Raw genomic sequence first — 16,431 nt, forward strand, 5'->3', positions numbered from 1 at the left:
TCCAAATCCAACAGAACCGGTCGGGCTGATTCGGTTCCGGTTCAGTCTCAGCTTACAACTCTAGGCTCAGCCCTGCAGAACCACATGAAGGTGGAACCACTTGGTAAATGTGGAGGACGCTCACTCTGACAGGTTTGATGCTGCGCTGGTGCCGCCGTTAAAAAACAAAACTACATTCCACTCTAATGGATGATGGCGTCCTCTTCTACGATGCAGAATCGTTTATGTCCATTATTTGATTATTTTCCTCAGCTCTAGCAGGAAGTGCTCCTGTCTGAAGGGAGTCTTTAAAACATCCATCAGGTCCGGTCCCACACTGCTCCAGAAGAATTTGTAGAAGTCAGCAGGTAAGCCGTCCATCCCCGGAGATTTCCCTGCAGCCATCTGGGAGACTGCCGTTGTTAGCTCCTCCATGGTTATGTCTGCATTTCAGATTTCCTGGTCTGCTGTGGTCAAGGAAGGAAGCCCCAGCAACAGCTCTCTGGCACAGTTCACATCACATGGGGCGGCCTTAAACAGGCTGGTATAGAAATCTACTGCATGTTTCCTCATCTACACTGGGTCTGTGGATAACTGACCCTCTGGCATACGAAGGCCAACCATTTGTTTTTTCTGGTTTGAAGCCTTTTCCAGGTTAAAAAAGAAGGATGTTGGAGCATCCATGTCCTGTATTGTGGTGAGACGAGCCCGGATCAAGGCCCCTTTGGCCCTCTCTTGCAGGAAATGCCCAAGCTGCTGTCTTTTTTGGTCTAAGGTAGGGGAGTCAAACTCAAACTCACACGGGGCCGAAATGAGACTCTGGGACGGAGTCGAGGGCCAAACTTAATATTTTTTTAAAAAGTGACGCAAATTTGCACATTTTCTTTATCAACATTTATGCAGTTTTGAACCTTTTAATTTGGAAACAAACATAATTCTGCATTAACACTGAATGTGGAATAACCAAATGACACACGAGCAAGTCAGTTTTAGATAAAAGGCATCAGTGGTATTCATTACTTGTGGTATAATCAGCATTTTTAAAATCTATTCAGGATTTATGTTTTCTTGTTTATTCATTTTTCTTATTTTATTCTCCTTTTTTCTCCTGTAATACGTGTCATCGCTGCTGTGACGTCTAGCTTTCCCCACTGAGGAACAATAAAGGGATTTTCTATTCTATTCATCTATCTGCAGCCTTTCCACTTCCTGTTTACTGTAGGTTAAATCTTTTCTCACGGGCCAACAACAAAATAAAAATATCATTTTATCTTAAATGAAAATGCAACATCTCACCTGTTAACTTTCATGTTTTGGAGCAGAAAAAGAGCATCAAACCAACATATTTAAAGCTCAGTTTGCTCCACTGGTTTACTGTGATGCTCACCTGTTCCAGCCAGATACCTGCATCATGGGGTTGATCTGAGCTGAGGAGGAGACTCCTGTTGTTTTGTTCATCTTCATCATAATAATGACAACATTAGATGACAACAGGTGCTCACATAGGTTTGTGCTGATGAACATGTCTGAGCAGCTTGACCACGTTGTTGTGTGTCGGGGAGGAAACACAACCACAGAGTTGTGCTGGTTTGAGCGTGTCGCTGCTCGCTGGAGTTATATCAGTTCTGTCTGGACGTTAGTTGGAAAACTTTCTCTTTCAGTCGTGAACACATTACTGAGCGGCTAGAATCTCCGTTTCTGGGCTTCAACGTCAGAAAACAGCTGAGTGAACTCGGCGCTGAGTGAGAGGAGTGTAGTTTGTCCGAGACAGCGGAGCTGCAGACACCCAACTACCCCTGACTGCCTCGGGCTGGAAAAAACACAAAGGAGGGGGCGCGTCGCCTCCGCACTGACGCCGCAAAGCATCATGGGAGTTGAAGTCTTTGCGGTAAAATCGACCAGCGGGCCAGTTTTAATATATTTTAGATATTTATCTCGCGGGCCACATAAAAATGCTCCGCGGGCCGCATCTGGCCCGCGGGCCTTGACTCTGACATATGTGGTCTAAGGTGTGCTGTTGTTGAGTAGTAGAGAGTCTCTGGTACCCTGATGTCCTTCTCTAGATCTGCCAGTCCTTTTTATTAGGTTTGTAGACCCCCGCGTGTAATGTTGACAGAAAACTCTAAGTTGTGCCTTCCCTTGCACCCACCATTCACTGATGGTCTTAAAATCATTCTTTTTGGACCGCCAAGCCTCCCAGAACAGCTTAAAATTGTTGCAAAAGGTGAAATCGTGTATTAACTTTACATTAAAGTGCCAGTAGGATTTTGTTGTCAGTTCAGTTATAACCAAATGATGGTGTGTGAAAATAGCTGGGACTATCTGACAGTCCATCGCTCTAGAGAGAAAGGTACCAGACACATAAAGTCTGTCTAATCTAGCAGCACTAACTCTTCCATCTGACCTTTTGACCCACGTGTATTCTCTACTTGATGGATTCTTTAATCTCCACACATCCAATAAGTCTGTTTTTGTTATGATTTTTGACAAAAGGGTAGAAGACTGAAGATGTGGTTCCTCCCCAGATCTATCTAAAGTAAAATCAGTACAACAGTTCCAGTCCCCGCCCAAAATGGTACATTCATCAGCAGTAATGCTACTCAACTCCTCCCCAAGTATGTTAAACACCTCTCCCCTCTCCGATCCCTGGTTGGGTGCCTTCTAGTGTGGCTTTGACCCATAGGACCCTACCCTGCACTACAGTTGTTACTGATATAATATTTATAATCAATTTTGGGGGTGGGGGGGGGGGGGGTGGGGGGAGAGAGAGAGAGAGAGAGAGAGAGAGAGAGAGAGAGAGAGAGAGAGACAGAGAGAGCAGAACTGGGATCACTACCAAATGATTTTTAAGGACTCACAATGCTAGCTGGACCCATTCACTTACTGTGTTTTATGCTAAGCTAAAGCTAAAGGAGAACAGCCGGGTCAGGAGAACGACTGGGCTGGTTACAACTTGTTTTTCCCACTTGTGTAACTCTGGGACTTTGGTCAACAGACAAAATTTCAATTTTGGGTGGAAAATCCCTTCAAGTGTCACCCTGAAGAGGTGTGATGTCTTAAAGTTAGCAAAACCTATCTGCAGAGACCCCCCCCAAACACTCACACACACACACACACACACACCTACCTTGGCCTGAGTCAGCAGAGCTCTGGCCAGACAGAGCAGCTGTCTCTGTCCTGCAGAGAGACACTTCCCTCGCTCGCCCACCTCGGCGTCCAGCCCTCCTGAGGAGAGGAACATACGCCACACCTGACCACAGTTTTCCTCACCAGGTTCAAATATCACATGACCTAATAAATGACCTAAAAGGAAAAAGAAATTTGTGTTTCTAAGTCTAAAAATAATCAATCAGCTGTTCTACTGTTTTATTTCAGTCACAGTTAAGAACTCACCAATCCTGCTGAGCACAGAGCTGAGGTGGCACTGGTCCAGAACATCCAGCAGCTGCTGGTCCTGGTGTCTCTGACATGGATCCAGGTTCTCCCTGATGGTTCCACTGAACAGAAACGGGTCCTGGGGAATAATGGCCAACCTGGACCTGCAGAGGGCATACACAGCACACATTAATATGACAATATTATCAATATAATGCTGTTGAGTTCATTCATGCTCCGGCTCATGGTCCAGGCTCTAAAAGCAATGAACTCTAGACCGAGATTCAAAACAATTATTTAAATTAATTCTATTTAGTTGTGATCAAATCAAACTTGACAGATCAATAAATGCCAGTTATTCAGAGTTGGGGTCAACATGAGAGAGCCAGCTGACGGTATTTGGCCATCACTTTAGTGCGGTCCCCCCTTTGAGCGTCCCAACATCAACAGACGAGGCAGAACCAGGAAGGAACCTCCAGCAGAACACACACCGTGGTCAGAATTAGCCTTAACCAGTACTACCAGCTGTTCAGCATGGAAAGTACCTACTGGAAGCTGTGTGGCTTCATCTCTTTAGAAGTCGACAATCAAGTAACGAAAGCCTAGTCGACTTCCACTAACCATCGATGACGTCATACCCGCCTAGAGGCTAAAACGGACGATGGGCGACCGAGCGTTTTGCTGTGCCAGAACCTTCCCCTCACCCTATCCTAACCTAAACGTACTTGTGCATGCAAACCTTTGTTTCTCACCGTAACGTACGCTCAAACGTCGTCAACGAGAAGTTTAAAATGAGAAACTGGGTTAAGGTTAGGATGGGGTGAGGGGAAGGTTAAACAGCAGCAGTTAGAGGCTAAATGTCGGTGAAATGTGCGTTTTCCCACGGGCTTCGAAAACCGACACGCTGGCACAGCGTGGCGACTCTCCCAACGCGTCGGAAACACCCGACATCAGCTTTAGCCGCTTCGGGAGTGAGAACGTGTTGCAGTAATCAGTTCTGATTCTTTTACAGAGATATCCGCTCGCTGAACAGCTCTGTTACTACGTATACTCGTCGTTCTAGTGGGAATGTGTTCTGGTATTTATAACCATTATGAAGGTTAACCTTTAAGAGTTCTGTAGTCTCTGTGTCATTACAAAACCAACCAGGTTCTGTGTGTCTGAGCTCTGTTTTTGTGTCTATGTGTTCTTATCTTTGTAAAGAGAGAAATGTAAACACCGTATGGCGGCGTTTACGATGGACTCCAGGAAGACCAGCTGTTTTCGATGCAGCTAATGGAGATCTGAATAAAAGATAAAAGATACAGCAACACCAAAAATACCACTAGATGTGTTTCTGTTGTCGTGTCGATTGTAAAATGTTTGTTGTACGTTTTCACCGCTTTTCCTTGCACCTGAAAAGAACATTGGATTGCCTCGGTGTATGAAATAGGATGAAGATTTAAATAGCTGCAGTCGCCTTTCTGAAAGATTCACTCGAGGAGCCAAAGAGCTGCTAGACACGTTGACAAAGTCGCCAAGTTGGAAAACCGGTCTGTGACCATCTGGGAAGCAGGAAACCGCTGACTGAAGTGTCTGTTCATGTTTGCTCACGTGGTCTCTTCGTTCTTATTTAAAACTCGTCCAGTGTGATTTCAAACCCACCTCAGTTGAGACAGGCCCACTGTGCTGATATCCAGGTGGTCCAGAAGGATCTGCCCCTGGCTGAGTTCCACCATACGAAACAGGGCCAGAAACATGGTGGACTTCCCTGATCCTGTACGTCCAACGATGCCAATCTTCTCTCCAGGCTGCACCACCAGGCTCACTCCTTCCAGTGCATTAGGAAGCCCCTCCCTGTAGGCCAGATCCACACCGCAGAACTCCAACAAGCCCCGTTCAGGCCAAGCGGGGGACACCTAGGGTAAAAACAGAGACAAACTGAGTAATGGAGCATATTTATTTACATACAGGAGCTGGTCATAAAACATCATATCAAAGGTGATTTATTTCCGTAATTCCATTCAAAAGGTGTAACTTGTACATCAGATTCATTCATCACACACAGACTGATATATTTCACAAGTTTATTTTGATGATTATAACCAACAACTAATGAAAATCCTGAATTCAGTGACTCAGAATATTAGAATATTGTGAAAAGGTTTAATACTGAAGACCCCTGGTGCCACACTCTAGTCAGCTACTTACCTTAAAACACCTGCACAAGCCTTTAAATGGTCTCTCGGTCTAGTTCTGTAGGCTACACAATCGTACTGCTGACTGGACCATTGACACCTCGAACAAGGAGGTCACGGCTGGCTGTTCACAGAGCTCTGAGTCCGAACACAATAACAGAGAGGCGAAGGGAAGGACAAGCAATAGAGATAACAAACCCATTCAGGCACGTGGGGGAGATTCACAAAGAGTGGACTGCAGCTGGAGTCAGAGCTTCAAGAACCACCACACACAGACGTATGCAAGACATGGTTTCAGCCGTCCTTGTGTCCAGCCGCTCTAGAACCAGAGACGGCGTCAGAAGCATCTCTCCCGGGCTAAAGACAACAGGACTGGACTGCTGCTGAGGGGTCCAAAGTTATGATCTCTGATGAAAGTAAATGTTGCATTTCCTTTAGAAACCAAGGTCCCAGAGTCTGGAGGAAGAGAGGAGGCACAGAATCCACCATGTTTGAAGTCCAGAGTAAGGTTTCCACACTCAGTGATGGTCCGGGGCGCCATGTCGTCTGCTGGTGATGGTCCATCGGGTTTTCTGAGGTCCGAGGTCAACGCTAGCCTGGCCTGCCAGACTCGTTTAATTTTACACAGATAACTAGTCTGGTTACTCACAGGCAGAGAGGCACATGAGGGGCGGGACTAGCAAGCTCAAAAATAACCAATCAGAAAATAGTCAGAAATGCCGACTGTACCGCGCAACCCGGTATTTTTTTTTGTTGTAGTCAAAAATGGCGTCTGGCAACGGCGCAAACATCAACGCAGATGTCTTCCAGGAAGTTCCAGAGCACTTCCTGCTTCCTGCTGCTGACCAACTATATGGAGATGCAGATTTCATTTTCCAACAGGAACTTGGCTCCTGCACACAATGTCAAAGCTACCAGTACCTGGTTTAAGGACCATGTTCTTGATTGGCCAGCAAACCTGCCGGAACTCAACACCATAGAACATCTATGGGGTGTTGTGAAGAGGAAGATGCAATAGCCCAGATCCGACAATTTAGAAGAGCTGAAGGCCACCATCAGAGCAACATGGGCTCTCACGACATCTGCGCCGCACCTGCTGAACATGTCCATCCCTTTATGACCAGTGTACCCATCTTCTGATGGCTACTTCTAGCAGGATAACGCGCCGTGTTATTAAACTCGAATCACCTCAGACTAGCTTCTTTAACATAACAATGATTTTGCTCGACTCACTCCTCCACTGTCACCAGATCTCAGTCCAGTAGAGCACCTTGGGGATGTGGTGCAACGGGAGATTCGCATCATGGATGTGCAGCCGACAAATCTGCAGCGTCTCTGTGATGCTGTCATGTGAATATGGACCAAAATCTCTGAGGAATGTTTCCAGTACATAAATGAATCTACCCCACGAAGGATTAAAGCAGTTCTGAAAGCAAAAGGAGGTCCAACCCGGTACTAGCAAGGTGTACCCAATAAAGTGGCCAGTAAGTGTATTTCAGATGCCAAGAGTATAAAATTCCAAGAGCATGGCTAACCACATCCCTAAAAGTGCAACCCATGTTTTTCACCACAAACTGGTTCAGACTCAGAACACTGCTGTTCATGCAGAAACATCTAGTCGTGGTTTGAAGTATTTCTGTGTTGTAGTTTTAAAATTAGAGTACAGTAGAGAGAGTCGGGTAAAAGAAAAGTCATTTGGAATTTCCCTTCATCCCCTTTCTGCCTCAGAAAGTAGAAATCAAACTACAATGACTATAATTATCTGTTTCTTAAATATATTTTGAAATATTTTCAATATTTGAAAAATCTTGTGTTAAAAACAATGAGAAATACAATTTAAACAACTGGACAACACTACGATAGTTCAGCTGGAACCACCAGTGCCTACAACTAGCTCATGTCTTCACAAAAGAGTGAGATACCGCAGTTGACACAGGAAACTGCGTCCCCTTCATTTCTGGACAGAAATTGTGCCATTTCCATATATGGTATGGTTGTGCCGTGCACACGCGCGCGCACACACACACACACACACACACACACGCGCGCGCGCACACACGCGCGCGGCTCAAGCTGACCTGTGTGTTCTGATGCTGTGGCTCACTTGGAAGGCCAGTGGCGTATTCTTCAGATCGCTCCACACTCACAAGTTGCATTTCCGTCTGTGTGAAGCTGAATATGAGGCCAGACAGCAGCATGGTGATGGAGAGAGCGTAGGACAGGGACAACCCAACCAAACCTGAGTGGAACAACATGATCAGATGAACACGTGTGGTTAAAAATACCATCAAGGTCACCACACGCAGATACAGCCTCACCTGGATCAACAGAACCATACTGGTGCTGAATGACAGCTATCATTCCAAGGCCGGTCACCACGGCAACCCCAATCATCTGCAGGCGAATGTCCAGCCACTGCATGGCAGCACTGCTAAGAAATAGGCAGCGCTGGTTCTGCTCCAGACGTCTGGTGTTCTCACCCTCAAACCTAAAGCAACATTGTTAGATAAAAAAACTGATATTATTATTATTATTGAACTAATATTAATGTCTTGACTGTCAAACATCTGGTGTCTTATTAACTCGTTCACTGCCATTGACGACTTAAGTCGTCATTTGCATTTTTTTACTGTTTGAGCATCGGAGCGAGCCCCCGCGATGAGAGAACAAACATCTCAGCCCTGAAGCCGATCTTCATCCGCATACGTCACAGATCACGTGATCAGGAAGCAACACATCCATGTGTTAGGAGATCGTTTTGGGCCGTTCCTGTAAAAAAAGTGAGGCGCGAACCGGAAAAGTGTCTGCCGATCACAATTCAACAACGGATTATGAAAGAACGGATAACGCTCGAAACACGCGGCTTCTTCCTGATGTAAGAGGCGAGTCTCCTCTTTGTTTTGGTTGTTTTGGCGTTGACATCATCCTAGCGCGCAACGTTCTGTGACTCTTAAAAAAACAGTAAAAACGGTGAGAAACGCTGGCAGCGAAGGCCGTTAGTGATCAGGAAACGGCTACAGCAGCGGATGCGTTAAACGTAGCTTCATCCTTTTCATCCTGTTGATACCAGGCTCCAGCAGGTCTTGCAGGGAGGAGCAGATTTTAGGAGGATGACCTTGCCTTGGCACCGACCTTTATCAGTAAAACTCCCGTGAGAAAGTCTAGCAATAGCTTTGTTTAGACTCCCTTTTACAGCTTTACGCCTGAGAGTCTAAGGAATGTCAAAATGTGTGTGCGTTAATGTTTGTGTGTGCTTAATAAATGCTGTCGGGAGGCGTCAGCCTGATGAAAGTGAACTGAGACCCGTGCTTGGTGTGTAATCATTTCCTCTCCACTTTGCGAAGTCTAAATTGATTGTTTATGATAGGTATTGGTGTTGATTGATTAATTACTATAACCCCCTGTGCTTTAAACTTTTCCTGAGGTAATCCTGGATTACCTAACCCTAACCCTGGATAAAATTATCTAACAAACATAAAACGAGTTCTTCAGCTTAAAGAGAAGCTCAGACAACAGCGTCAAACAAAACAATGACCATGCCTCCCTATTGTTTAAATGCACAGGTCTGATACGTACCTGGCAGCGCTGCCGCTGGCCCGGATGGTTCCCAGCCCGGTTATTGTCTCAGAGAAGTGAGAGTAGATGGGTGACAGGGTGAGGCTGCACAGGCGCTTCAGCTCCCGGGAAGTATGTCTGTAGAAGTGCTGAGTGCGGTGGTAGAGCAGAGCCAGCAGCAGAAGAGGAGCCAGCAACCATGGCAGCCCAAAGCTCATCACCACCAGCATACCTAGCAGGCCGAAGATGTTGGCCAGAAGGATGTTCAGGACGAATGGAAGGCTGTCATCGATTGTGTACAAGTCCGACGAGAACCGGTTTAGAATACGACCCAGAGGGGTGGTGTCAAAAAAGGTCACAGTGGCCTAAAACACACACACACACACAAAATATTGATCCACCTTGTATATGCCTAAGAAACTGAGTAGTCGGATTAAAAGTGCTGCATAAATTGTATTCATCTAAAGTCAAACCGGAACATTTTCATCTTAGGTGTGTTCTTGCTGTGTCTTTGTAAATCCATGCTTTCGTTCTTTTTTAAACACAGAAACAGTTTTGTTTACCTGTTTGTAGCTACAGTTTCGCCGACGGCTGCCGGCTTCTTCAGGCTGACGCTGATGGTGGCGCGTCACTTCCTTCTCCGTTTACCTGCGGGCAGCAGAGGACGTTGTCGCCCTCTACTGCCCGCTCTCCCCTCTCCGACGATGCAGTCCCATGCGTGGTCCAGCGTGTAAACTCCGTCGTCCCTGTTCATGGTCCCACATCCACGTCTCCTTTTCTCGATTGAACGGAGAAGGAAGTGACGCGCCACCATCAGCGTCAGCCTGAAGAAGCCGGCAGCCGTCGGCGAAACTGTAGCTACAAACAGGTAAACAAAACTGTTTCTGTGTTTAAAAAAGAACGAAAGCATGGAACATTTTCATGTTTTGGTTTTGCCCGAAGCTGAAAGAATTTTGTTAGTCCATCAGTTAGTCTATTCGTACATTTTCATCCACTAATCCGGGATCAGGTCGCAGGGGCAGCATTCCCATTGGTCGTTTTGGCATGGAATGGGAAGGACTGGAATGCTAACTTTTCTGTTCTGGTTGTTTTTGGTTCTACTAAACGGACACTAGAGGTGCTAAAAACAAGCCCAAAGTGCCTGGCCTCTCTTTAAATCATAAAAAGTTGTTTTGATTTCATGTAGGTTTGTAGATCAGTCAATAAACACACATTTTATATTATTTCTGGTGATAAATTAATTAAATGAACAAAAAAAATAATAAAGCGAGGAGCCGAAAGAGCTGGTTCATTTTAGTGAGCCGAGCTGTAAGAACCGGTTCTTTTAACCCTCCCACTGTCCTAATGGGTGTGACCCCGCCAGGAAAGTTGACCGTTGAGCAGGGTTGATGGTTTATCCCTTGAGGTCCACGTGACGGGGTGAGGTGGTGCTCACTCCTCACCCCGTCACATGGACCCAAGGGATAAACCATCAATCCTGCTCAACTTTCCTGGCGGGGTCACACCCATTAGGACAGTGGGAGGGTTAAAAGAAGCGGAGTTCCCATCACTATTATTAGTGGTGGTTAGCTTGTACGATAGCGGACAGAAACAGGCGGACAGGATCAACAGGCTGCTCAGCTCACAGCAGGAAGTGACTCACCTTAAGAACTCGGTCCAAAAGCCTGTTGTGGATGGCCTCGGCGGCACAGACGACTCCATAGGCAAAGAGGAAAGCTCGGAGGGCGGTGAACACGGTGTTGGCAACAGCAATGGAGCCGTACACCATCAGATAAAACTTCACATCTGCACTCATGTTGGTGGAGAGGAAAGCAGGCCCAGCAGGTAGAGGAGACCTGGGTGTGTGGAAACTCCAACTCGGTCACGGAGATTAGAAAGAAGTCGATTAAACTAGTTTCCTTCTAGGACAAACGTCAATCTGATGTTTAAAGGTGATCCTTTTCTTTAATTGGTTGTTTTTAGTCCCTTTAATCAGAAAAATAAAGGAAGTTGATGTTTTGATGCTTGATAAAATCAGACCTTCACCACTGTAGCAGCTGAGCAGAGAAGCACCAAACAACAACAAACTCAGTGTGGTCAGGCACTGCAGAAACAAGTCTGCACTACGCAGCTGCTGCCAGCTACGGATCAGCACCAGAAGATTCTGGATGATGAGCCAGACACAGGACGTTGATGAGTAGATAAACACACTTCTGGTTGTTGGTAACTGAAAAAGTGGCTCGAGATATTTTTAGAGCTGACCATTTGTTTCAAATTCCTCGTTAGCTCAACATTCTTTACCCAACATTAGAGTAAAACAATAAGATGCCGTGGCTTCTTATGGCGACGGTGGCACAGGAGTTAAGTGTAATCGGAAGGTTGCAGGTTCGAGCCCCGCACAGTCTGTCGCTGTCATTGTGTCCTTGGGCAAGACACTTAACCCACGTTGCCTGCTGGTGGTGGTCGGAGGGACCGGTGGCCCCAGTGTTCGGCAGCCTCGCCTCTGTCAGTGCGCCCCAGGGCAGCTGTGGCTACATCGTAGCTCATCACCACCAGTGTGTGAATGTGTGTGTGAATGGGTGAATGACTGATTGTGTTGTAAAGCGCCTTGGGGGGTTCCAGGACTCTAGATGGCGCTATATCAAATACAGGCCATTTACCATTTACCATAGGGGTACGACAACTTCTAGGTCGCTCCTCTTTCAGGGTATCTGCAGGTTTAAGGGAGCCAAATTTAAGACTTTTTAAGACCTTTTTCAAGGCCACTTTGGCCAAATTCAAGCTATTTTTTTTAAATTAAATTTAAGCTGTAATTTCCAGCTATTGCCTGGATCCGGTGCTAACCACGTCGTGAACGTGGGATTAGCCATCCAGTTACCATTAATGTTGCACTTCCCCATGGTGCAAACTCCCACTAGCTTAACGTGCTCATCTAAAAATAGCCCCCTTTCACAACCAACCGAATGTGTATGGTTCCGCTTACGCCAACATCGTACACAAAAAATGCTGAACTAACTAGAAATTCACGAAAATTTTATAGAAATAAAAGAATCGTTTATTGGGTCTTTGGTAATTTAAGACCTTTGGAAACTATTTAAGGATTATTTGTAATTTTTAAGGAATTTTAAGGCCTTAAATTTGGAAAAGCAAATTTAAGACTTTAAGACTTTTTAAGGACCTGCAGATACCCTGTCTTTACTGGTTAATATTTCACAATGCTGACGCATTTTGCCAGCAGGTGTCAAATTACAAATGCCCCCAGCAGCATTAGTCTGAGCAGACTTGGCAGCCCGGCACATTAGATAGTTTTGTGATCATTTCACTATTAAATTCTTACTTATTGTACCTTTAATGGTTCCTATTACCCGAAACAAAAGGCCCAACCACTAACAGCTTCCTCTACACAAAAATACGTTTTATCCATATTAGGTCTAGTTATGTACAGAACTCTATCAATAATCACATGCAGAAATAAAAATCATGTCATGAGATATTCTTATGCCTTTGTGTAAATCTGGACATTGATGTTATCGTCCAAATAAAATACCAACCTGTCCTGCTGCAAAGGAACAAGCAAATCAGCAAATCTCCTTTAACGAGGAGTGAGACACTTTACGTCACCTGTACAAACAACCAGAATCCCCCTAAAGAGGCTCCTGATTCTCTAAACTCCGTTTTAAACTCGTGAAGAAAATGTGAAGGACTCATGGAGAATGAATTAGAGGAGATAAAAGCTATCTTAAATTATTGGATTCAAATAAGTAGTCTCATTTTTAACTGTCTGGCTTACATGAGGCCTCCAGGTGAGAAGAGCAGGAGGTGAGGAAGAACACCGTCAGCTAGAGACCGATCGCTACGGCAGGTGGAGCCGTTGTGATTGAGAGTGGAGATCCAGTAGGAGAGCCACCAGTCAGCGGTGTTCTTAGAGGCTGAAGATCACACACACACACATGCACATGCACACGCACACGCACACACACACACACACACACACACACACACACACACACACACACACACACACTTAATTAATTTTTGGAACGGATTACATTGAATCTGATTAAAAAAAATTAATATTTTTCTTATTGATCCCAAGATCAATCAAATAAAATCACCACAGCATATTTTTTCTTCTCTTTGGGGGGGGGGCTTCCTGTTGTAAGGTCTGCAGCACTTCTTCATGTGGTGAGAAAGCCGGGATCAAACCACCAACCTTCCGGTTAGCATTGCCGTTACCACTGAGCTGTGCATAAGCTGGTGTCTGTAGGCCTGAATGGACTGAAGCAACATTCCTGAAGAGTGGACTCATACGGGAATAACTGAGGAAGAGGACTGATCAGAGATGAGGTCATTCCTACAAACCGTATCTGCACTCTGGCCTAATCTCGTTGTAATACATAGCCTAGTTATGTCCCGCTTCATAGAACTTAACAGCTGGACCAGGGTGGGTTAAAGGTCAACTTTACTTGTTTTTAATACATCTGTAGTGGTCTCTAGTAGGAATGAATGCCTTGAAAGTCATTCTGTGGGGAAAAAAGGCTTTCAGACTTTTGTAATCCTAGAGTTTCATCATCTGTTTTCTATCAGAGGCTAATGCAGGAGATAGGTGTAGGAGACTCTTTTCATGTTCAGCCTGCATGAAACACTGAGAGGGACCCGTTAGAATCATAAATAATCACTACAACATGGCTCACTGAAGTTGACCTTTAATACACTGAACAGAAATATGAATGCAAAACTTTTGTTTTTGCTCCCATTTTTCATGAGCTGAACTCAAACATCTGAAACTTTGTCTACAAACACAAAAAACCCATGACTCTCAAATATTGTTCTGAAATCTGTCTACATGTGTTAATGAGCACTTTTCCTTTACCAAGATAATCCATCCCACAGAATGAAAAATGTACAGGTGTGCCTGCCCACAATAAAAGGACACCCTGACATGTGGACAGTTTTGCTTTATGGAATGGGGGGCTTATGGCAGAAAACGAGTCAGTATCTGGTGTGGCCACCATTTTCCCCGAGCAGGGCAACACATCTTTGTGGCATAGAGTTGATCAGGCTATTGATTGTGGCCTGTGAAATGTTGGTCCACTGCTCTTCAATAGCTGTGTGAAGCTGCTGAATATTGGCAGGAACTGGAACACGCTGTCATATACACTGATCCAGAGCATCCCAAACATGCTCAATGGGTGACATGTCTGGTGGGCATGCTGGCCATGCAAGAACTGGGATGTTTTCAGCTTCCAGTAATTGTGCACAGATCCTTGCAAAATGGGGCTGTGAGTTATCATGCTGCAACATGAGGTGATGGTCGTGGATGAATGGCACAACAACGGGCCTCAGGATCTCGTCACAGTACCTCTGTGCATTCAAATGCCATCAATAAAATGAACCCGTGTTCGTTGTCCATAACATACGCCTGCCCATACCAGTACCCCACCACCACCATGGGTCACTCGTTCCACAACGTTGACATCAGCACACCGCTCGCTCACCCACATGACACCACATCTGCCATCTGACCTCAACAGTGAAAACCAGGACTCACCTGTGAACAGAACGCCTCTCCAACGTGCCAAACGCCATCGAATGTGAGTGTTTGCCCACTCAAGTCAGTTATGACAACGGACTGCAGTCAAGTCCAGACCCCAATGAGGACGACGAGCATGCAGATGAGATTCCCTGAGACGGTATCGGACAGTTTGTGCAGAAATTCTCTGGTTATGCAAACTGTTTGTTGCTGCAGCTGTCCAGGTGGCTGGTGTCAGGTGATCCTGGAGGTGAACATGCTGGATGTGAAGGTCCTGGGCTGGAGTGGTCACACGTGGTCTGCGGTTGTGAGGCCGGTTAGATGTACTGCCAAATTCTCTCTCCCTCAAAGGTTGCAACATCTGTGGCATTGTGCTGTTTGATCAAACTGCTCATGTTGGGGTGTCCTTTTATTGTGGGCAGTCTAAGGCACACCTGTGCATTATTCATGCTGTCTAATCAGCCCCTTGATATGCCACACCTGTGAGGTGGGATGGATCATCTTGGTAAAGTAAAAGTGCTCACTAACACATGTAGACAGACTTCAGAACAACATTAGAGAGTCATGGGTGTTTTGTGCATGTAGATAAAGTTTCAGATGTTTGAGTTCAGCTCATGAAAAATGGGAGCAAAAACAAAAGTGTTGCGTTTATATTTTTGGTCAGTGTATTTGGAATAACAATGTTTCAAACCTTGCATGAGGAGAAGAGACAAAACTATGGAGGCAGCGATCACTCCACCCACAGCGGACCAGTAGGTTCTGTAAACTTTCCATGCCAGTTGACCCGCTTGTTTTTGTTCTTCACTTAACATGTCAGGATCACTTCCCACATTGAGAACAGGGAGGGGATCCAGCTCCTCCTCCTCCTCCTGCTGCTCAATCATATCTGTGAATCAGAAAGTGTCGAGTGAAGAAAATGTCTTTCAGATTTTACGCCAACATCAGATACACCAAAGGCGAGCTGGTGAAGACAGAAGACTGCCCATCCTGAGCCTGGTTCCGGTTCTGGTGGAGACTTCCTCTTCTCAAAATGGGTTTCTTTGCCAATATTTTGCTTACCCGTGCAATATTTTTATCAGACAATTCATTGTCTCAGTACGGTGATTTGAACTGATTAGTACATTGAGCCCCTTCTTGGGCTGCCACCTTAACGTGGTGGAGGGTTTGAGTGTCCCAGTGATCCTAGGAGCTAGCTTGGCTTTCTGCCTCTGGTAGAGTCATCCCTTGGGACCTATAATACAAACCTGACTTTAGTGCTGCCTTGTGGGACTCCACCGCCTCTATAAACACGACAAACTTCAATAACAAAGCCATCCATCTGTTTTTTGTTCAGTGTTTGCTTTAAGAATTTTACGAGCGATTTCAAAAAGTCCCCGATTGTGACATCACAATGAGTGAGCGACTTTGTGCAAAAACTTCAATGTTTTGCATGGACCATAGACATTTTATAACACAGAAAATATTGTTACATGGATCTGTTAACAAACCTCTCTGCTCGGGTTTCTGGGCGTTTCTTTCCACCTTTGGAGCAGCTTCCACCAAAGGAAGGATCTCTGCTGGTGTTCCTGTTGAACAAAAGTAAATACCTCTTCAGCTGTTGATCATCTGCCTGACCTTGTTTCCACTTGTGGGTTGTCAATGGTTTGCCAAGACTGAGAAAAACATCTCATCTTCTTAGGGGGGACTGTGCATAAGCAGTGATTGATGTTCCTTGAGAATCACTGAATTTGGGGAGTTTTCCATTCTGGCTTCAGGACTGGTTACAGTACAGAATCTCCTCTTTGAAAGCTTTCAGTGATGTACTCTTAGTGAAGGACTCCGGGATGCAGCATC

General features: G+C 45.5%; 1 protein-coding gene across 4 annotated transcripts in view; it reads right to left on the reverse strand.

Annotated features, from left to right (window-relative positions):
* Nucleotides 1–16,431, reverse strand: part of abcc10 (ATP-binding cassette, sub-family C (CFTR/MRP), member 10) — a 40,072-nt gene that overhangs the window by 9,145 nt on the left and 14,496 nt on the right. For 3 of the 4 annotated variants that reach the window (XM_070553596.1, XM_070553599.1, XM_070553598.1), the window contains 10 exons: nucleotides 16,086–16,163; nucleotides 15,290–15,484; nucleotides 12,856–12,994; nucleotides 10,729–10,921; nucleotides 9,108–9,451; nucleotides 7,850–8,019; nucleotides 7,610–7,770; nucleotides 4,999–5,252; nucleotides 3,373–3,518; nucleotides 3,107–3,282 (listed from right to left, as the gene is read on the reverse strand). In XM_070553596.1, the coding sequence (XP_070409697.1) occupies nucleotides 3,107–3,282; nucleotides 3,373–3,518; nucleotides 4,999–5,252; nucleotides 7,610–7,770; nucleotides 7,850–8,019; nucleotides 9,108–9,451; nucleotides 10,729–10,921; nucleotides 12,856–12,994; nucleotides 15,290–15,484; nucleotides 16,086–16,163 (1,856 nt within the window). The remainder of the gene's footprint in view (nucleotides 1–3,106; nucleotides 3,283–3,372; nucleotides 3,519–4,998; nucleotides 5,253–7,609; nucleotides 7,771–7,849; nucleotides 8,020–9,107; nucleotides 9,452–10,728; nucleotides 10,922–12,855; nucleotides 12,995–15,289; nucleotides 15,485–16,085; nucleotides 16,164–16,431) is intronic. The other variant, XM_070553597.1, reaches the window with a different exon arrangement.

Source organism: Nothobranchius furzeri, chromosome 7 (genome assembly GCF_043380555.1).
Source record: "Nothobranchius furzeri strain GRZ-AD chromosome 7, NfurGRZ-RIMD1, whole genome shotgun sequence".
Taxonomy (NCBI): domain Eukaryota; kingdom Metazoa; phylum Chordata; class Actinopteri; order Cyprinodontiformes; family Nothobranchiidae; genus Nothobranchius; species Nothobranchius furzeri.